This window comes from Neopsephotus bourkii, unplaced genomic scaffold (genome assembly GCF_033783945.1).
Source record: "Neopsephotus bourkii isolate Nb327-2 ecotype Australia unplaced genomic scaffold, CSIRO-AGI_Nbou_v1 NB_1572, whole genome shotgun sequence".
Taxonomy (NCBI): Eukaryota; Metazoa; Chordata; class Aves; order Psittaciformes; family Psittacidae; genus Neopsephotus; species Neopsephotus bourkii.
This window is the reverse complement of record NW_026902048.1, coordinates 7,000,003-7,022,254: the sequence shown is the minus strand read 5'-3', so window position 1 is coordinate 7,022,254 and position 22,252 is coordinate 7,000,003. Positions and strand designations below refer to the sequence as shown.

Below are 22,252 nucleotides of genomic sequence, written 5' to 3'. Positions count from 1 at the left end.
TCACATCCCCTGGGATAGTGGAGCCCCGCTCCACCCCAATACCCTGAAGCATCCCATGAAACACATGGAGGATCCCTGGGAATTTCAACAGCTTTGGTGCAGCAGGAGCATCCCTCTCCATCCTGATGCTATTAGTGCTGTGCCCTGTGGGGCCACCTGCCCCATGGGAAGGGGGTGCACCCATGAGGCTCTCTGGCATCCTGGTTTGAGCATCCCACCCCCTGCTCGCTCTTCCCAGCTCCTGCACCCGCTGATGGAATGGCTGCAGGTGCCAGCCTGGCAGCTTGGCCCCGGTGAGAGGCCAGCGAATGGATCTCAAGGGCCCCCCTGACATTCCTCCTTCCTTCCCTTTGAAGGACAAGTGCCCCCCTCGCTGCCGGCTGCTAATGCTGGGGCCACAAAGGGGGATGCTGCTGAAAGCCTGGGGGAGCAGAAAGCTTTGAAGCTCCTTGGAAAGCCTGAAGGGGTGCCCAGGGGTGACCCCAATCTCTGCCGCTGGTGCTGGGGGCGAGGTGTGGGGGGGCTGATACCCTGGAGTGCTCCAGTGCAGCGATTTGGGGTGCCTGGGGATGGAGAGGTCTGGGATGCTCAAGGCGTGGGTGGTGTGGGGGTGTCAGGGGGCATTGGGGTGTGGGATAGGGGTGCAGGATGGTGCAGGGGGCTTTGGGACGGTTGGATGGGGATGCAGGGAGGGCTGGGATGGGGTGGAGGATGGGTGCAGGGTCCGTGACCGGGGTGCAGGAAGAGGGGTGAAGGATGAGTGCAGGGAGTGCTGGAATAGGGTGCAGGGGTTGATCAGGCTGCAGAGTGGGTGCTGGGTTTCAGGGGGTGGCAGATGGGTGCAGAATGGGTTCTGGATGGATGCGGGATTGATGTAGGATGGGTGCAGGACTGATGCAGGATGGGTTCTGGATGGATGCGGGGTTGATGCAGGATGGGTGCAGCATGGGTTCTGGATGGATGCGGGATTGATGTAGGATGGGTTCTGGATGGGTGCAGGATTGATGCAGGATGGGTTCTGGATGGATGCAGGATGGGTGCAGGATGGGTGCAGGATGGATGCAGGACTGATGCAGGATGGGTGCAGGATGGGTGCAGGATGGATGCAGGACTGATGCAGGATGGGTGCAGGACTGATGCAGGATGGGTTCTGGATGGATGCAGGATGGGTGCAGGATGGGTTCTGGATGGATGCAGGATTGGTGCAGGATGGGTTCTGGATGGATGCAGGATGGGTGCAGGATGGGTTCTGGATGGATGCAGGACTGATGCAGGATGGGTTCTGGATGGATGCAGGATGGGTGCAGGATGGGTTCTGGATGGATGCAGGACTGATGCAGGATGGGTTCTGGATGGATGCAGGATAGGTGCAGGATGGGTTCTGGATGGATGCAGGATGGGTGCAGGATGGGTTCTGGATGGATGCAGGATGGGTGCAGGATGGGTTCTGGATGGATGCAGGATGGGTGCAGGATGGGTTCTGGATGGATGCAGGACTGATGCAGGATGGGTTCTGGATGGATGCAGGATGGGTGCAGGATGGGTTCTGGATGGATGCAGGATGGGTGCAGGATGGGCTCTGGAGGGGTGTTCGGCCCCCCCAGCAGTGTTCCCTCCTTGCCGCCAGGTGGCAGAAGCTCCCCGTTCTGGTGACACTCTGGCCAGCCGCGGCCCGCCTCGCTGTTCCGGCGCCCGGAAGCGGAAGTCGGGCGGGTGAGCACCTCTCACTACCGTAGTCGTGCGGTGGCGGGAAGATGGCGGCGGCCATGGCGTGAGCGGCGGGACCCAGCGCTGGGCCCGGCGGTGAGCGCGGCGCTGCCTGGCCTTCTCCCGGCCAGCGGGAGGGCGGCTGGGAGCCCCGAGGGGTGCCCTGGAGCTCGGGGTCCTTCCATAGCCGCCGGGACCCGTTGCTCCCTGTGGGCCCCTGGCAGGCAGGCCCGCTCGCCTCCCGGTGCCCTCGCCTGTGCCCCGGCACCCTCCGTGCTTTCCAAGCAGCCCTCTCCCGGTGCCTGTCAGCCAGTAGGTCTATGGGTTATCCGCGGCTCTCCGGATACCCTCCCCCGTGCCTGCGGGCTCCCTTCATTCCCTTAGAGCTCCCCTGTTCCTGTCCCATGCATCTGCCCCCTTCCAGTTCCCCCTTCAGGTTTGCAGATAGCATCACCCCTCAGTGCACTGGGGTTACCTCTGTGCTCCTCCCCGTTTCCCCTGCCATTGAGGTCTTTTTCCCAGATTCTCCCCCTGGTGTCTTCTTGTTTCATCTCTCCCTTTCCCAAAGTGGGACTGCACCTCTCAGCCACCTCCACTGGGTGCTATAGGGCTTTCCACCACCCTATCCATGCAAGCAGGTCCCCAGCACCCTGCACTCTACCCCCCATTTCCGTGTGGTTCCACAGTACACGTGTGCTCTCTTCCCCTCAGGGTGAAGATGAAGTAGAGCTCTGACCATGGACCATGATGCCCCCACAATCAGGCCCCGCCGCATCCAGAACCAGAACGTCATCCACCGCCTGGAGCGCCGCCGGATCAGCTCGGGGAAAGCCGGCACCCACTGGCACCAGGTCCGTGTCTTCCACCAGAACGTCTTCCCCAACTTCACCGTGGTCAACGTGGAGAAACCGCCCTGCTTCTTGCGCAAGTTCTCCCCCGATGGCCGCTACTTCATCGCCTTCTCCTCTGACCAGACCTCCCTGGAGATCTATGAGTATCAGGGCTGCCAGGCGGCAGAAGACCTCCTGCAGGGCTATGAGGGGGAGATCCTGGCCAATGGCAACGACCAAAGATCTGTCAACATCCGCGGGCGGCTCTTTGAGCGCTTCTTTGTCCTGCTCCATATCACCAACGTGGCCTCCAACGGGGAGCACTTGAACCGGGAGTGCAGCTTGTTCACCGATGACTGCCGGTACGTGATCGTGGGCTCTGCTGCGTACCTCCCTGAGGAGCCTCACCCTCCCTTCTTCGAGGTCTACCGCAACAGCGAGTCCGTGACCCCTAATCCCCGCTCCCCCCTGGAGGATTATTCCCTGCATATCATAGACCTCCACACGGGCAGACTTTGTGACACACGGACTTTCAAATGTGACAAAGTCATCCTGTCTCACAACCAGGGGCTGTACCTCTATAAGAACATCTTGGCCATTCTCTCTGTGCAGCAGCAGACGATTCATGTCTTTCAAGTCACACCTGAGGGTACGTTCATTGACGTACGGACCATTGGCCGCTTCTGCTACGAGGATGATCTCCTGACACTGTCTGCGGTGTATCCCGAGGTGCAGCGGGACACTCAGACGGGGATGGCCAACCCCTACAAAGAGCCCTTCATAAACTCTTTGAAGCACAGACTGCTGGTGTACCTGTGGAGAAGGGCCGAGCAGGATGGAAGCGCCATAGCAAAAAGAAGGTTCTTCCAGTACTTCGATCAGCTGAGGCAGCTCCGCATGTGGAAGATGCAGCTTTTGGATGAGAACCATCTCTTCATCAAATACACCAGTGAAGACGTGGTCACGCTGCGGGTGACGGACCCTTCCCAGGTACTGCAGCCCCTTCAGGCTGCTCGTTGCTTTGGGGCAGCTCAGGTGTGTGCTGTGCTGTGAGTTGTGCTTCATAGCTGAGCCTGTGAGTGTTGTTTAGGCTACTCAGTACTTCATTCTTGTGTGAGCATTTGATACGTCTGATACTGGATAACCGTCATAGCTTTTGCTCTCATAATTTCACTGCTTCCTTCTCAACTAAAAATGAGAGAGAAGCCATTTGATGTGTGGTGGAGTCCCCTTTCTCCAGGGGTTGTTCCCCTTGCTCACAGATGCTGTACCAGCCTCTTCCCCTCCCAGATCCCCAGCTGATTAATTTTGTAGCTGGTGTTTCAGGTAGTACATTTCAGTTGCAGAGGCAGCCTCTCCCTTCTCTCATGTATCTTCAAGCGTGCTTTTCAAATAGAATAGTCTTAATTCTTCCCCAGTAGAATTCCCTTTTCTGTTCTGCCTACGCGCTCACTGTTTCAAGCTTCAGTGAGTTAGTATTTATGGTCTCTCTAAATTGGAGTAGCAGCTTTTAGATCTATTTAATGTGCCAATTGCTTCTCCTTTCAGCTTAGTACTAAAGTCAAATTAGGGCACATGTAGCTCAGTCAGAGCTGAGTCCCTCCAGACCTCTCACCATGCCTCAGGTTGATCATCTCTTTCACTACCATTAGAGCTCTGGTCAGGTTTTGAGCTCTGTGAAAGTGAGAAGGATGGTTTATTAGCTTGTTCTATTCCTTTAATCCACTTGGTTTTGATTCTGTTGAGAGTGTTTAGCAAGAATTCATAATAAATCTCCAGTGCTGCATGTAGGTCTGATTGTTCCCTAGATGTTTGGTTTTCTTTCATACCCTTTTCTGCCTTCCTGTCTTTGCCAGATCCAGGACTTAGCTCCTAGAAGAAACAGACAGTAGTTATTTGTGGGTTGTCATAATCTAATTCTTCCTGGCTCTCTTATGTGGTGTTTGTTTGGGAGAGCTGCTTTGGGAGGGAATAGGTTAAGGTGTAATCTGTTCAACTTTACACATTGTGTAAAACTGAGCATCTGCCTCAAAAACATGAAAGCTTTGTGGAAGTGGCCTGCAGTGTTGTGCTCCTTGCTGGTACGTGGAACGGTGCTCCTTGTGCTCCTTGCTGGTATGTGGAACGGTGCTTCTCACCTGGCGTCTGTGGCTGGCTCAGCTCTGCCCTGCACTGTGGTTACCAAGGCTGCTGTGCCCAGTTTGCTGGAGCTCCAGACTCTCTTCACCCAAAGGTTACTTGAAGGTGCAGGTTGTGCTTGGTTTGTGGTGTTCTCGGGCAGTGTGTTTTATGCTGAAGGAAGGAACCTCAGTTCTTTCAGGAGATAATTCCAGATGTGGAGCAGGCTTCACAGACCTGCCTGAAGGTAGGCTTTGTGTTAGGACATCCTGAACAAAGAAAACCTGCCTCACAGGATACCTAAAGCTCCGATTTTTCTTTTGTCTGTCAGAGAAGAACATGAGGTTTCATCCAATTTGAGGCTCCTCTCCTCTCTGGCTTCTCTGCCAAGAAGGTTGAGAAAGGTACTGTTTGTGCTGTATATTGTCAGGGTCTGTATGGAATCCTTCAAGATTTTGATGCTCTGTGTGTGTAGCTTGGGGTATGTGGTTGTTCCAGGCTTGTGTTAATAGACTTGGCAGCCTTGCTATGTGATTTCTGCCACTTCTGCTACCTCTGCTGTGATGATGGTTTTTGCCTGTGTTGCAGGTGCTGCTAAAGAGCAGTTGAGGGTAGTTTCTCTGGTCATGGGCATCCTGTAGATGTGTCTATGTGTTAACCTGGCAAAGGAACTTTTTATTTAAGGTTATCCCTGCAATCTCCAATGATGTAAATAGTTTTTCCTTCTGCTGTGTCCTCTTATTTTGTCTCTGCTCCAGCCCTGTATTTCAGAAGGGCTTTCCTTTCCTCAGGCAGTAGTCGAGTGAGTAACCTCATGTAGAGCTCTTCATTTGGATGTGTGGGGGCTGGATTGTATTATCACAAGTTATTTTGGGGCTGTAAACCAAACAAACCTTGGGAGATTTGCAAGTGGGAGGATGGGCAGAGTGCCTGCATCATCCCTGAGCACTGCTTGGCAGCGGGAGGTGAAGCAGTTAGATAATTGTCTTTATTGACAGGTATGTGTGCAGGTACCATGGGAATTGGTTACCTTTGAAGTTGGGCAGGTTCTTGCTTTAGGGTGCTGGGTTGTTAGCACTCGTGTCTCTAATGAATGCTACATTTGATCAAGGATTAAATGTCCCCTTTTCCAATGGGATGGGAACCTTGTCTCCCTTTGATGTAGCTTCAGTGATGCAGTGTCACCGTCTTCATAGAATCACAGAATAGTTTGGGTTGGAAGGGAAATTAAAAATCTTCAAGTTCCAACCCCTGCTACAGGCAGGGACACTTGCACTGAAGCAGGTTGCTCCAAACCCTGTGTCCAACCTGGCCTTGAGCACTGCCAGGGATGGGGCAGCCACAACTTCTCTGGGCACCCTGTGCCAGCGCCTCAGCACCCTCACAGGGAAGAACTTCTGCCTCATCTCAATCTCCTCTCTGTCAGGTTAAAGCCATTCCCCTTGTGCTGTCCCTACAGGCCCTTGTAAAAGGATCCTTCTCCAGATTTCTTTTAGGCCTCCATTAGGTTCTAGAAGACTGTTATAAGGTGTCCTCTGAGCCTTCTCTTCTCCAGGCTGAACCAGCTCAACTCTCAGCCTGGCTCCAGAGTGGAGCATCTTCATAGCCTCCTCTGGACTTGCTCTGACAGCTCCACGTCCCTCTTGTGTTGGAAGCCCCAGAGCTGGACAGAGGACTGCATGGGGGGGGGGGTGTCTCAGACGGGAGTAGATGGGGAGAAACAGCTCCTTTGACCTATTGCTCATGCTCCTTTTGGTGCAGCACAGCACATGGGGGGTTTCGGGGCTGTGAGTGCACGTTGCTGGGACATGCAGAGCTTCTCATCAACCAACACCCCTTCTCCTCAGGGCTGCTCTCAATCTATTCTCTGCCCAGTCTATTTATGCTTGGGATTGCCCTGACCCAGGTGCAGGACCTTGCCTTGATGCTGCGAAACACTGCCATTGCCAATCTGCAGCGTGGTTCCGGGGCCTTCTTGCACAAGAATGTTGTCATTAAAAAGAAGCCATTAATGTCTTTCAGTTTTTAATTTCTGTACTGGCAGAGCATGGAGGTCACAACTGCTTGTGGGCAGTGCTGCTTTAGTGCACAGTACACTAAAAATGCTCATCTCTGCGGGATGGAAATATTAAGAAGAGGAAGAAAATGTATGTCTGAAAAAGCTAATTTGTGGCCAGCTAGCTCTGGATTTAAGATCATTTTGTCAGCAGGAATGAAAGTTAAATTTGGCACTTTAGAAAGCATTTCGCATTTGGTGGAGGGCAGAGGAAGAGAGAACAGGAGCACTGACATGCAATTCAAGTTGAAAATTGGAAGCCCATTAAGTTTTCTTCATAAATAATCGCAGCTAAATGTTGGATAATTTGGTACCTGTGGAAGTATGGATGAAGGCAGAATGGATTAGTGTGGGGATGTGGGATTCTCCTGCCCTGTAAAGACATTTGGGTAGGGTCTGTGGTGTCATGTGGGGATAAGGAGGGGACAGCTTCCCCTGGGTAACTTCTGTCTCTCTTCCCAGCCTTCGTTCTTCGTTGTATACAACATGGTGACCACAGAGGTTATTGCTGTCTTCGAGAACACGTCTGACGAGCTGCTGGAGCTGTTTGAGAACTTCTGTGACCTGTTCAGGAACGCCACCCTGCACAGTGAGGCCGTCCAGTTCCCCTGCTCAGCCTCCAGCAACAACTTTGCCAGGCAGATCCAGCGCCGGTGAGCCATTCGGAGCATGCTTTATCCCACATAGACATGCGCTCAACCCCATCAGCTGAAGGCCAGTATCAAATAACAACAGCAATACTGAGAAATCCAGTTCCTTTAGTTGCATGGGTGTTGCTTGGACATGGCTCATCTTGCAGCCTCATGCATCTGGTTTGATATTCCACAGCATCTGTCTCATTGCATTAAGGAGCAAAGCAGCGGCAATCCGATGCAGAGAAGAAGGAAGGGGAGTTATGAGGGAAAGATGTTTCAGGCCCTCCTGGAGCAGTAACTCTTCTGGAGGTTATTAAAGCCCAGTAGCTTAGGTCCCTGAAGATAAGATATGTCAAGATGCTAATTGCCAAGTGGCATTCTCTGAATTTAGTGTGTATCAAACTGTTCTGTAGCATTTTCTACAACATCAGTCACAGGACTGTGGCTCTCATCAAACTCTGTTAGGAGAAAGGAAGCTCCTCTGATTAGGCCTATTGTGGGAGCTGAGCAAAACATCAAAATAACCTGGATTTCTAGAATGTACTTCAGTCGTTGGATGTGGTTTTAATGAGGCAGAGTGTGTTATTTCTCTTGGAATATATTTTTATGTGACTCAGGGTGTTTTGTTCTTCCAGTGGCTTGTTTCACATCATCCAAAGTACTTGGCAACCACTTCTGGGCACGAAGCTTCTGTTGATTTTAGGTTGACGTCACATAAGTAAGAGGAAGTTGACTGTGTCTGTAACTTTCTAAAGCTGCCTGTCAGGAAATCCATAGTGCTTAGTGGGAGAGGAGAGAATGAGAGAGCCCACTGCAGACACCCAAAGGGCAACTCCTGCCTTCTGTTAAAATAGAGAGGAGAATCTTTTCATCCTCTTAGCTACAAGGGCCTTTAACAGGAGTGCTTATCTTCCACAGCAAAGTATAACAGAGCATAGGCCACAGTGGCTTTTGGCTGTGTGTTTCTGGCCAAGTGGAAGTGTTTTACCCTCCTTGATGTATGACATCTGTGCAGCTGATCTGATTGTTCTTGCACACAGAAAGCTCCAGTTTTACTTGGAAAGGAAATCCAGCCTCTGTTCATCTCTCCACCAGGAAGAACTTTCAGCTCAGTGGAGTTTCTGAAGAGCTTTAGGTTTCCTCTCAAGGTTCTTCCTCATCTCAGGTTTTCCCCTTTACACATTTCAAACATAGTGACTATGTCAACATTAAGGGCTCAACTGTTACTGTGAAACTCTCTGGCTTTTGCTTATGCTGTTTCCAGGCTTCATGGTAGAACTTGGATTGGCTGATAAGCTGCTAATCCATCTCTCTCTGTTTCTGATCCTGTTCATTTCCTGCAGTGCAGAGCAGCTGGGGCCAGGCACAGTCTTCTCCTCCTGTCAGTTTGGACTTTCAGAGCAGAAACAGTAATGATGAGAGAGGATAAAAAGGTCACCAGGTCTGGCTGGGCTTGAATCCCTGTGATACATCTTTGGAAAGGAGCTGGCTTAGTTCTTACACTGCTGCTGCTTTTCCTTCCCTATCAGTTTTCCTCCTTCGTTTATTTGAGCTGTGCTGTTCACCCGTGGCCTTTGTGAGTAAAACCTGTTCCTTGGCTTGCTCCAGGTTCAAAGACACTATCGTGAATGCCAAGTACGGAGGGCACACGGAGGCCGTTCGGAGGCTGCTGGGCCAGCTCCCCATCAGCGCCCAGTCCTACAGTGGCAGCCCATACCTCGACCTCTCTCTTTTCAGCTATGATGACAAGTGGGTGTCAGTCATGGAGCGGCCCAAGACCTGCGGGGATCACCCTATAAGGTATGGAACAGGCCAAGAAGCTACGTGTGAGGAGACCAGAGCCAGTAAATCACTGCCATGTGGCATTATATGTGCAGAGAACGGGGTAGACTGAGGCCTTTCTCTCATGACATCCTTTTACCAGAGGGTTTATTTCAGCACAAAGCTTGGCCTCTCTCCTTGTGACAACTGTTTTATCCTGTATGTGTAGGAGGGCTCTTCAGGTCTTCTCCCTGAGCTGCCTTGGGGAAGGTTTGGGTAGTGAAGCCTGAACCTTTTCCATATGAATGCTCTTGTTCCTCCTCCTCTTCTTGCACTCCTGCTGTTGTGTTTGGACTGCAGTGTTATATATGGTTCTGGGTGCCTGCTTTCCTGTGCTGGAAGGATCCTTTTTGAGCACGTGGGTTTAGCTGGCAAGGATGATCTGGTTTATCCTGTGAATAAAATAGTAGCTGGGTTAGGTGATTCTCAGAATGCTCGTGGTATTGATTTAGCTATTTTCAGACTTGCCTTATTTACAGTTCTCATGCTGGGAGCTGAACTCCTCTTCATACCCCCCTTCTTTGTGTGGTCTGGAGGAAATCTGCTTCCCTACTAGGAGTTTTAGGCAGGTGTAAGGACCATTCTGTGCCTCTTGCATCTGAGCCTTTGATACAGGAGTAAGCTTGAGCTTGGGCATAAGGAGGTTTGCAATGCTTCTTGCAGAAACATACTTATTTTCCTTGGCTGCAGCCATGGCTGCAAGTAGTAGTGGTTAAAAACCCAGTATCTGCGGCCTGAGAGGCACAAAGAGGCTGAGTTCCCCAGGCAAGAATAGTCTTTCCACTTACAGTACTGCAAAAGCAAACCTGTGCTCTGAAAACAAGCGAGCCTTCAATGCCCAAGTGCTTTGTTTAGCAGCTGCACACATGGTGGGGGCATAGCCAATGCTGGCCAGTTTCCCAACTTTACTTTCATCCATGCATTCTCAAACAGTGGTTTCATGTCTCACCTGGCCCTGACTCAGGTGCTGGGGAACCTCTGCTTATTCCTGCATGCTCAATTCCCAAATTATGTATATTTAATTGCTTTTCCTGCCCGTATGAGTTGGTTTGATCTCACGCTCCCTTGTTATCTGCAGAGAAAAGCCTGCCCTTTTCCCCCTTGTCATGCCTGACGTTGGGAAAACTTGCAGGGCTGCAGTTGTCTGCCAGCACCAACATGTGTATGGCTCCAGCAGACAAAAGGGAGTAAAACCTCAGTCCTTTGCTGTGGTTAAGTCTTTGTAGTAAACAAAGCCAAGTGCCACCTTCCCTCCCTCCCCTGAGCAAACCTGCCCTTCAGAGCCAGAGCTTTTAAAGCTCAAAGCTGTGCAGAGTCAATTAGGACTTGAATAGAGGCTCTGAGCTGTGGGGCTCCTGGTTTTTGGCAAGTAAGCAGAAGACGAGGCTCTAACCTTAACCATTCAGGAGCTGAAATGATGCCGCTGTGCTTCTCACATGCAAAACAAAGGGATTAATAAAGTAATGCTGCTGCCTGTTGTGGTTTGAGGGCTTGGAAATGAGGGGCCACAGGATTTGTAACGTAAGGCCTGTAATTGTCTGCAGTGGAAAACCCTTCAGCAGCTCAGGGTGTTAGAATCCATGTGCAGTTTCCTGGCACTGTGTACCAGATAAGAAGGCCTCCATACCTTTTACACATCGGCTTCAGTGCCTCTGTGCACTCTAGCACTTAGTGCCTTTAGCGCCTTTCTGCATCCCTGAAGGTTCAATTCTCAGCTCAGGCTACTTGAGGGACCAGTGGCTGTTTGCTCCTAGGCAAGAAGGGCTTTAGGTTCTGCATCACTGCCATCTTCCAATATCTTTCCAGGAGGCTTTAAGAGATATTCAGTGGGCGAAATGATGGCACTTGTGAGGAAGAGGCTCTAACGTAGCCTTGCCTATAGTAGGGGGTCTCTCAAATCCATCTGGATGGTTAATAAGGAGCCATTTAACCAAAAAAAAATTGGTCTGCAGATGAATCCTCCATTTTCATACAGTCTGAAAAGGCTGGTCTTGCTGTTTCTGTTGACATACAATTTTATATTGCAGTGCCTAATTTATCCGCAGAGTGAGAGCCCATGGAAATGGCCTCTGATTGCAGAGCACTTTTAAAACTACATTTAAAAATACCAAACTGAGGCCATCTTTGAGATTACAGGGAGCTTCATCTCGAGTAGTAAATTGTTGTGAATTGGGGAGAGAGAGGAGCAGACGGGGGACTGTGCTTTGTTTAAAGAATGACCCTCTGCATACCCAGCCTTGTGTAGGAGGGAAAGGGCTTTTTGAAAAGCCAAATACCAAGATTGTGACTCTCTTGCTGGGTTCTTGTGTGCAATTTTCAGGCAGGGCTGGCTGGCACTTTGATTCAGAGGAAGGGAGAGGAGAGTGGCCCTCCAGGAAGAACATGAGGTTCTCAATAGGCTCTGTTGTTAAAATGTGGAGTATTTCTGCTTCTGAAACAGCATTGCCTCTATCTGTCATCACCCGTTCTTCCAGGCTGAGAGCCGACTGCATTGTATTGGTGGGGGGGGGGAATGTGCTCTGAGATTAAAAGCATTCTTGGAGTGAAAACCAGAGGAAAAATGCAAAATACCCACATGTACTAAGTGATGGTAGAAAAGGAGGCAGCTGGGAGGTGAAATGGCAATGCTGGGAGAGCAGAGAAAATGGGTCTAACGAACTGAGACAACTTCAGGCTGAGGACCTGAGTTAGAGCCCAGCTGCTTGGTGAAGGTACCGCATCCGGAAACCTCCATCACCGCATCCAGAAACCTCCATCACTGCATCCAGAAACCTCTATCACCGCATCCAGAAACCTCCACCACAGGCTTGGGTCATTGCAGAGAGTCTTGTGTTCCCACAGCAGCACAGGATCCTGTTGTTCCCTGGGCTCATGTGGGTTACACAGAGAAGGCTCAAGAAGCAGAGAGCTTCCCAGACTCCCCTGCCTCTTCAGCAGTGTTTGCCTCATCCGCTTGGCAGTGTTTGCTGTGTGCTGAAGCTGTGTTCCAGAGCTCAACTGTTTGGAGACATAAATGAGCCTGACCCACAGGCAGGTTTGTGAGTGACAAGAGAAGGATGCAAGGCTTCCCTTGACCGCTTCCCTTGCTCTCATTGTTGGCTGCAGTCCCCTAGGTGCTTTCTGCCCAGCCTGTCTTGTTAATGCTTTTTATTGTTGGAAATCTAAAAGGAGCTGCAAAACCCTGCCTGAGCTGCAGTTCATCTTGGCACCCCTGAGCAGAACTGGATCAAGCTGTTCACCTTCCTTGGCTTAAAGGGAGCGTAACAGCAGCATAAAGCCTACCTGGCAGCACTGGGAGAGGGAAGGGGTGGCCTTACATTTGCAGTGAAGGCTCTTACTAAGGGAAGTAAGCTCAGTTCAGTACAGTATATCTGCCTTAAGGATGAAGGGGAGCAGCTCGCGCTAAGAGAGGATGAAGAGCCAGCACAAGTGGGGTCTGGCTCAAGCTTATTCCCTCTTGTGAAGTCAGCTTTGTCCACCAACACGACAGGCAGTGATGATACTAAAATGAAATTAGGCTTCTCTAGACAGTGGAAAACTAGCTGCCCCGAGAGGGGCTTTCTGGCCAAGAGCCAGAGACCCAGCTGAGGACTTCCTGCCCCTGAGGGAGTACCAGAGCTTGAACAAGGTACTTGTCTGTGTGTGTGAAGAGCCCAGATGGCAAAGACAATACTTGGGAACAGCCATAATTGACTTTCTCTTCCTTTCAGATTTTACGCTCGTGATTCTGGCCTCCTGAAGTTTGAGATCCAGGCGGGCCTCCTGGGGCGCCCCATCAATCACACCGTGCGGCGCCTGGTTGCGTTCACCTTCCACCCCTTCGAGCCCTTCGCCATCTCGGTGCAGCGCACTAACGCTGAGTACGTGGTGAACTTCCACATGAGGCACAGCTGCACGTAGCATGGCTCAGCTGCTCTTCCTGGGGCCCAGGCTCTGCCACAGGCACACCAAAGCCAGGCACTCGCGCCTTCTAGGAAACCAAACCATCGCTCGTGTCAAGCATCCTGACCTGGGAGCTCTGACCAGCAGGGCTTCATCTGCCCTAACTCAAGTTAGGCATGGGAATGATTCTTCTCACCCTGTTTGTACCACAGAGGTCCTGCTGCATTAAGCGCTGCTGTTGTTCCCTGTTCCTGTTGATGAACAAAGTGTAGCTGAGGCTCCTTTCCTGGTTTCCCAGAGATGCATCCGTTTTCTCTCCTGTTGTAGGTCTCAGGATGGCAAAGCTGGAGTTTTGCACTGCATGTGTGGAGCGCTCCCCTCTGCACTGGTGCTTTCCTACTTTGTTGAGACAAACATCATAGAGGGAACGGATGGGAGCCATGGGGAGGGCTTAGAAATGCAGCTATCTGTGTTTGTGTCTCCAGTATTAGTAGGGAAATGAAATCCTGTTTTCATCCACACAATCCACTTGTGAATTTAATATGCAAGAGGTCAGAAAGAAATGGTGTGAGAAATCACTGCAACTGAGAGACATGAGGTGCGTTCCTGACTCTTATGCAAGTCACTTAATCTTTGTGCCTTAGTATCTAAAAGCTCCTAAGTGAAAGGTGATGTGTTAATACCATTAAGCCAGAGCAGCTGGCTGTGTCTCTAATGCATGAGGAGGTGGGCACAGAAGGAAGATCAGTGTCTGGGAATCATGTGGGGAGCAACAGCAGCTCCTTGCTCATATCAGAAGGGCTTTTCTGCAGCATGGGGGTGAATCCTCACAGCCATTTGCTGCTGAGAACAAGGGAGACCCAGCTGCTGGCCCCCTCCTGCGTGCTGGAGTACCAGTGTGGAGAATTAGTAGCATTTGGGTTTGCCCAGAAAAGAGAGAGGAAACCTGAATTAATGTGCATTGCTGCAGGTTTGCAGTTAGGAGATGAGCTTGTTGACTTAGGAGATGAGCTTGTTGATTTAGGTTGCTTATCTATCACTGTCTGATACGCTGTTCTCTGTGAGAACCTGATTTGTTGTTCCCAGGCTTCAAAGCACAGTTGGCTGGTGCATCAGTGCTGATTGAACCACTGTGGTGTTTATGCTGCTGATAAAATAAGCTCCTGGGTATAGTATTACCTGCCACCGTGGGCTGGTGAGGATGCTGGCCTGACCTTCTCTTTTAAACATGTTTTTAGTTCTAGGCCAACATTTGGGCTCTCCTGCACACAGGCTTGTTTCTGGCTCTGTGCTGCCAGGCACTGCACCCATCCTGCATCCATCACAAGCCTGTGGTTGTCCCATTCCTATAGGAGGTATAGAGGGGGCATTACAAAATTGGTGCTTATACATGGGAGACCCTCTATTTTAAAGGACCCTTGGGGTCCTGTTTGGACCAAACTGAGCTGCGGGTGATGTGTTGTGAAGAACAGCGTTGAAGTCATGCATTCATTTTGCTTGGTGCTGCATAGGAAGAGAACCATGTGGGTTGTTGATGCTTGCTTAGTATCAAGAGTGGACCTTGTAATGGAGGGTGCTCTGGGCTTCCTGAATCAGCCTTTACTCTATCTCATGGTACTTCTCTCCTCTCCTGGCCTTGCTAAACATATTTCTAGGGTAAGGTATTGTATTTCACCGCTCTCTTCCTCGTGTTTGCACTGTTGGTTTCTCAGGTCTGTTATGAGCAACGTCAGGTCAGAAGCCTGCTAATAGAGGAGGTGTCAGGCCATGCATGCTTCAGCTCCAGGTTCCTCTCCATCTAATAACACTATTTGCCAAGGGTTTATGTTTTTATCCTGTGATTTGTTCCTCAAACATTTAGTTAAAGCTCCAAGTGGAGAATCGTTTGCACATTGTAGATCGTGGATTTACCTCCTCCTGCACCACTCTCTTATTTGTTCACATTTCCAGTATGAAACTTTTTATTTTCCAAAGCTCTCAGCAGCTCCATCCAAGACTGAGTTTTCTCCTTGGCATCACAGCCTTGGGAAGTCAGTGCTTCCTAGAAGAGCTGTCAGATCCCCATTTAGACTTTTATTTGGTGGCAAAAACATAAACCACTTCATTTCTGAAACCAGAGCTTTTGCCAAATTCAGGCTGTCCTGTGTGAAGCAGAGAGCATGGCACGGATTGTGGGATGTGGGGCTGAGACATAGAGATCTGTTCTTAGCTCAGCTAGTAAATTGTTCTGTGACTGGAGCAAATCTCCTCCTGCTCCAGCTGGTGTTTTCTTCTCTGTAAATGAGGCCAAAAAATGTATTTTTCAGCTTTTGTAAAACCACTTTGAGATTCATGGATAAAAAGTGCTGCCTAAGTGCGAAGTATTTTCTTACTCTGTTTGCAGACAAACTGATTGATCATTCCGGGTACTAATTGCCTGGGAGTAGCACAGCAGATCCTGTGGTCTTGGCTGCTGCCTTTTATATCTACCACAGAGTTAATTTTATTACTGAGATGTATTGAACGAAAAGCTTCTCGTGCTTGAAATTTGGATTCTTTTATTGAAGAAACAAGAAGTGTGTGTGTGTGTGGTGGGGAGGGCGGAAGCAAAGGGGAGATCTTTTCTACCTGCTATTTTTTTCCTAGGTTAGGATGAAGATTTGTTAGCAACACAAAAGACAGAAATTGAATAAACACAATTTGCTCTAAGAGCCTCATTTATTGTCTTTGTCTTCCAAAAAGCTTAGTGGTGCAGATGAGAATTCCTTTGCTAAGAAGGGAGTTAGCAGAGGTGTGCCTTGGACTACACGGCGTGTCACATGCACCTCTTCCTGGCATTTGGGATACAAGTGTGCTCCATGATGTTCCTGTCGTTGGGAACATTCCTTTGGTTGCTGCAGATTTCTCAAGTTCTTGTTTACGTGATTTAGTGCTGGAGGAGGCATTCTTGGCCTTCAGTTACGTTTTCCCTTTGTATATTATTGCTAGCCCAGTTTGTATTTACAGGCTCTTCCTTCATCCCATTTATAGTATTTGTCTAACCCTGGGGCTGTTTTCTGCTGATGGTTCATGATCAGAAGATGCTGGCTGAACACACCCTGCTCGGCAGAAGAGCCATCACCTCTCCATGGCTTCTAGGTTGGGCCGAGGCACTGAGATTTCCCATTGTGTGCTGCTCCCAGCTTTGCAGAACAACATGTGAATGGCACCTTCCCAGTGTGTGGAATCCCTTTGTAAGCTGCTCTGTAACAAGCGTGCAGCATCCCTGTTTGTGTTAGTTCCTCTGAACATCCACATCTGGGGCATGAAATCCACTTTCTTTTGAACCCCACCTCCACTTTCATGTGCGCAGAGCTCTGATGCTTTCCTTTGGAGACCTTGAGCATATCAGAAAGCACTTGAGCCTGTGGCTTTTCAGACAGGCACTAAGTAACGAGGTGATGCTTGGCTTGGGAGCCATGTTTGACTGGCAGCAGAATCCATCTTTTGTTACTTATTGTGCTGCCTTTGCTTTTAAAAAGGAGCAGTAAAAGCAGGACACTTGCAGTATTTCTCACATAAACTGCGTTGGACAGTGAGCTGCAGAAATCCCATTAGACTCAAACCTCTGTATCCTGTAATGGTGTGTCCCTGCTAAAGACTCCTTTCAATTAACCTTCCAGCACTGAGTGACTGGCGCTGATTTAGCTCCTGATGTTCTCAGTGCACTTGTATGACCTTCCTTTTTGCTCAGGTGCTGGTGCCTATTCTGCTTCCCTTGGTCCTTCTGGCCCAGCCAGCACAATCAGATTTCTGATGCTTTAAGGAGTCTATTTGCCTGTCTTGTGTCTGTCCTCTGTTTTGCTGCTTTTTTGCCAGCTTTTCCTGCAGGATCTCAGGGCTATGGGCAGAGAGATGGTAAAGGCTGGATGGCAACGGGACATGTGGCACTCCATCAGCTTTCATCCTGTGAACCAGGTGGGTGCATGCTGCAGCACACGTTGATGGTTCTGTGGGCAGGCAACAGGACAGGATTTTGTGGGTTTGCTTTTGCCTTGCTTCCCAAGTTTCAGAGCCCTGGTGATCAGTGCATCTGAACCCTTGTGCTTCCCTGTCTTGTTACATGGTTGTAAAAGCTTTTCTGGCCAAGCACTCCTCAGCAGAATGGTGAAAGGACTTTGATTTCTTTAACTGTTCCCCTTGCTCCAGGGCTGCAGAACATGGGCTGAGCTGTGCAAGGTCGGTCAGTGTAGCAGGAACAGCCTGGCACTACCTGCCCACCAGGCTGACGCCTCATCAGGCAGCAGCATCCCCTGCTTGAGCCGTTTGCTGGCAAAGGTCTGATTTGCCTTTGTTTCTCCCAGGGAAGAGCTGTAATGACTGTATAAGGAAAGGAGCTCTCAAGAAAACACCTATGTGGGGAAACCCTGAATTGTGCATTCTTCTTCTAATGTTTTGACATAAAAACACCACACTGGTTTTAGACTGGCTTTTTCCCTCCCAGAAATCAAGTCCTTTCCTAGGGCACCTTTTAGCTGTTGCAGTTTGCTGCCAGGGTGGATTGATGTGTGTTCTTGGATTTGTGAGGGTGCCAAGGGCACTGAAAGGACTGTTTTAGAGGAGCATGGTAGGAGATGCTCAGTGGGTGCCCAGGGCCCTTGGCAGGTTTTAGGGAGGAGGCCCACAGAGAGAGGTGCCTCCCAAGGCAGCTTTGCTGGCGGAGCAGCAGCACTACTACATTTGGCCACTGTAGAAGAAATTCCTATAAAACAGCAACAAGGCAATGGCAATTTGTGGGTAGCACTGCAAAGCCCTCAGTGTTTTCTGGATCTGCTTTGGCCAGGTTTGAACTGGAGCTTTTGGAGGAGATTATTTTCTGTGGGTGACAGAACTAGTGTGAATTCAGCCGCCTTAAAGCAAGGAACATGTTACTTGTGCTCTCCATGGCTATACTCCTCTTCCTCCCCAGTAGCTTTGCAATATGCCAGGCATTGGCTTTGCCTGGAGGACTCCCTGAGCCCCTGCTCTTGGCAGTGCACCCTCCGCCTCTGAAAGCTGCTCTTGCATACGTTTCTCTTGCCTTCCAGTGTCCTTCCTCTATTGGGCATGTTGTGACAGCCTCAGGCATGGAGTCAGAGTGGTACAAGACGGAGGTGGGTGACCCAGCACCTCATGAATAGGACATTAAGGTTATATTGGATGAGGATTGTGAGGATGCACTGGTGGGGCTGATACCTGACCCTGGGCCTGAGCTCCAGGGGGATGTGTGGGACTGGCTCTGTGATGGGGGTCACAGGGATGAGAGCCAGGTAAGTGCCAAAGCCATCCAGCCGCTGTTCAACCTGATTTCAGGGTGTTAATGGGAGCAGCGAGCAGCGCTGCATTGCCCCCAGCACTGCTCCGTGCCTCCCAGCCGGTCATTTGATAGCTTCCGTGCTTCTCAAAGGCGTAAAATGGAGCGATGCTGGATTAGATGTACCTGCTGCCCTTGGAGCGCTCCGGGAGCTTCGGTCCTCAGCCCTCCCGCCTCCGGCCTGCTGGCGCTGTCGCCACGGCAACGGTGAGAAACAGCCATCCGCATGGAAACGGCCTTGCTGCACCCAGCAACCGATCCGGGGGGATAATGGATCAAATGGTGAGGTAGGAGAGGTGAGGGGTGCCGGTGGGGAGCCCTGGTCTGTGTCACTGCTCTGAGCCTGCATCCTGTGGGGTACTACAGCATCAGCACCGTCCCCATCGCTGGGGTACCCCTCCTGAAGCATTGTCCCCCTCGCACAGCCAGTGTCTGGCCCTGAAGGATGGTTTTCATTGCTGCTGCCCTATTTTTTTTTAGGGCTAAGTCCTGAGGTCAGGGTAAGATCCTGATTAGCTGTGCTGTTACCTGCAGCAGTGTAGGTAGGTCACTGGTTCAGTCCTGACAGGTGAGTCCTTAATGCTGGTGAAATCCCTCTCTGTAAAGGAGAAGTGGCAGCTGGCAGCCAAACAGGTCTCCTGTAACATAGGGCAGACAAATGTGTGTCGTGCAGCCCATCTGGCTTCAGGCAGCGAAGCCTGAGTTAATCTCTCCCCATCCTGCCTCCTACCTCTTAAACCCTCAGACAATTGCTCTGCCCACGCTGGCTCCTTCCCCAGAGAGAGCTCAGATTTGGAGGGGATGTTGGGGCTCTGATAAGGGCTTCAGACCCAGCAGGGTTTGTCCCACTTTTACACTGGCCCTTTTGGTGACAGCGCTGCTGCTGTTGGCTGCAGGATTATTAGGGGATGGGATCTCCCCAGCCGGCTGCACTGCTTCCCCTGCAGGGATTTTGGAAAACGGGGTTGTTTTTACAGCCATGTCCAAGGGCAGATTGTTCCAGAGCATCTCCCAGCTGCTTCCCAACTTTGCCATTACAGAGAAGCCCAGACAACTGGTTCATCTCAGATAGTTTGCATTCCTTGGTCAGGTTGACCCCGGCAACTCAGGAGATGGATAAATTCCTTCTGTGGGTTCAGTAGGAACACGATGATAGGCAGCATTCAGGCCTGGGCGAGCGGCTGTGTAAGAGCTATGGGTGGCAATTAGGAGAGCAAGTTGTTTGCCTGCAGGCTGGTGCATGAAGAAACCAGTCCTGTTTCACCACCTCACCTTGGGACCTGCTGAAGGGGCTGGGGGATGAAACACGTCTTTATCCTGCCTGGGGCCCCAGGTTCTGTTTATTACCTGGAGTCCTGTGTGTGATGTGAAGCTTGGTCTGCTCCTGCACTGAGGAGCAAGCACAGGGATGAAGGGCCAGAAGCTGGAGTCTTGAGCAGTGTGGCTGGGAGGTACACCAGGTATCAGTCCCAGCGCTACTGGCTTAGTTTGGCTTTGCAAAGTGAATGATTAAGTGTAAAGGCACAGAGGAAGGATTTCAGAGCCAGTTCTGAGGATTGCCATTGCCCCTTGGAGAGGCTTTGGAGCAGTTTCTAAATACAGCTTTGGGATGGCCTTTATGCCTTCTTTACAATAGTGAAGTGAAAGCCTAAGAGACAGTCATGCTGGCAAGGGGCTCCTAAGCAAGGCCACCCTGTGCTTCTGATGTATGGGTCTGGCTGTGGGAACAGCAAAATGGGGAGCACATCTAGCCTGGTTCTGGAGAGCCCTTTCCTGCATCCTTCTCCTCATCCGTGCTGACTCTTGGACCACCATCTGGGAGACTTTAGCCTTAGGAAAGTGCTTGTGTTTTTTGGTTTTGGGTGGGGGTTATGTTCTATTTTCTCTTCCTGCATTTTCCGTGTTCCCTCTCTTTCCTCATCATCGCCTAGCATCCAGCCCCTCACACCCAACCCTTTCTCCTTTCTCCCTCCTCCCTACTTTAGAAGCACAAGCTTTGAAGCCTGTGTTGGGAGCAGCAATAGCTGTCAGGGCTCCGTGGCTGCAGGGAGGTTTGGGTCCAGGGGCACAGCCTCCAACCCTCCACAGATGGGGCATAGGAAGAGAGTTATGAACTCCTGAGGGATGAAGGGGCCTTGACAAGTGCCAGTGGCTGGGGAAGCTTGGAAAGCACAGAAGAGGAAGCATGAATCAGACAAAAAAGGAATAGTGTTGAAACTTGGCTTCCTCTGCAGCTCCCCAAGAGGACACCGTGGCCCAGCTTCACCATCAGCACGGGAACTTGGATGCTATTAGGCAGTTCATTAGCAAAACCTCTGAGCAGTTCCCACTGCTGTTGAGTACCCATTAATGCCTCTAGAGGGGAGAGGAGAGCGTTGGAAAAGCACAAAAACAATCTGAGGGTCCTTGATCTCTTTTTTTGGTCTGAAGGGTCATGGGCTTAGTTTAGAGGGGCAGCTGTGAGGGGAAGAGGGGCCAGACAAGGACAGCAAGCAGGAAAGCAACATCCTGATTATCTGCAAAAACATTACCTAACTTGAACTGTTTCTTCTCCAGAGGCTCCTGAGCCTTTAAGAGCTCTACTCACCACCTTGCTTTGTGCACTTCTCCAGCCAGATATCCCCACAGCAGAGGGAAAGCCAGCAAGAGCTACAGATGTCCCCAGCAATGAGGCTGTGGTTAACCACCCCTGCTGCTCCAAGCTATTAGCTGCTCCAGATTATTAGTCGCCCTCTCCTCGCTGGCCTGTACATGCAATCAGCTGTTGAAGGACACTGACATCGCTTACTGCTTTAATTGAATCTCACAAAGGAATTGAAATTGGCTGTCCAAGTCCTGTTGTTGAAATGCTCACATAAGAAATAGTAAATCACCAATTCAGTACATAAAGCTGCAGCTCTGGGTAGAAAGTCCTTGTTGCTGGGGTTAGGGAGATAATTCCTCTTTGCAGAATAATGTACTTTTAAGGAGAAGGCTGGGGGCTATTTTTCCAAGCTACCAGGTGCTATCCCTGTCCAAGGGAAGGGTAACTGAGTTACACCACCTCCCCAAGATGGAATGGACCTCATTATGGGATAAACAGACCTGAGGCAGCATTGTATCTGTAAATCAGAAGACTGATTTGTATTTCATCCCCTATATGATGAGAAAGGTCCATGTGGTGGTTTGGAGAGCAAAACTCCAGAAAGAGCAGGGTCGAACCAATGTGAATCTTTGCAGTCAGTAATAGTTCTGAGCTTGTTTCACAGAAAAAGGCTTATTTGAGGGTAGGGTATCAAAAGTTAGGAGAGAGTGGGGAGAAAATGTCCCAAAGCAAAGGGGAAGCCCAAAGGTAGAAGGTGTGACCCTAATGAGGGTTCTCATGCTGTGGCTGTGCTACTGACAAGTGAAGTCACTTTGAAGTGAAGTAATGCTGCTCAGGAGGAATGTGAACCAGTCAAAAACAGGATTCCACACAGGCACTAAGAACAGCAATTGTAACTGATGAACAGCAGGGGCTGACTAAAACCAGGCCCTTCATAGTTTTATCTGAAGGGTAGGGAAATCATGAAGTGCTGTTGTTGTCCATTCATCCCCTGCAAGACAAACAATAGGGAGTACAGTGTGTGCAGGAAGGAGCAACATAGAGCATGTGGAGGGTGGGAGAGCTTGCCTTGAGTGCTGTGCTCTCCCTCTTCCCTGCCCACTGCCCCAGAGGCCCAGGATGTGCAGCAGAATCAACAGCTCAGACTGAGCATTGAGGCTTTGGCTTTGGGGGTGCTCCAGGAGGGCAGATAGGTGGGAAGTGTGGCTTTTGTGGAAAGCTGCACAACTGGAGCACCGTGCTGGAGAGCTGAGGATACAGTGCTGGGGACGTGGAAAGCAAATATTCATGATACTGTACAGACCCAGC

The 22,252-nt window shown here is 50.4% G+C and overlaps 1 protein-coding gene across 1 annotated transcript; it reads left to right on the top strand.

The window, feature by feature from the left end:
• The first annotated feature begins 1,782 nt into the window (after nt 1-1,782).
• Nucleotides 1,783-15,741, top strand: DET1 (DET1 partner of COP1 E3 ubiquitin ligase). The gene is made up of 5 exons (XM_061371331.1): nt 1,783-1,803; nt 2,419-3,527; nt 7,174-7,364; nt 8,955-9,146; nt 12,878-15,741. Exons 2-5 carry the CDS (start codon nt 2,445-2,447, stop codon nt 13,065-13,067), a joined length of 1,656 nt encoding a protein of 551 aa, XP_061227315.1. The 5' UTR covers nt 1,783-1,803; nt 2,419-2,444; the 3' UTR covers nt 13,068-15,741.
• The last annotated feature ends 6,511 nt before the right edge of the window (nt 15,742-22,252 follow it).

Excerpts from the sequence above, each read along its gene's own strand:
- DET1 (XM_061371331.1), top strand. The coding sequence starts at position 2,445 with ATGGACCATGATGCCCCCACAATCAGGCCCCGCCGCATCCAGAACCAG. Across the intron at positions 3,528-7,173 it reads GGGTGACGGACCCTTCCCAG|CCTTCGTTCTTCGTTGTATA; the intron begins GTACTGCAGCCC and ends CTCTCTTCCCAG. Across the intron at positions 7,365-8,954 it reads GCCAGGCAGATCCAGCGCCG|GTTCAAAGACACTATCGTGA; the intron begins GTGAGCCATTCG and ends GGCTTGCTCCAG.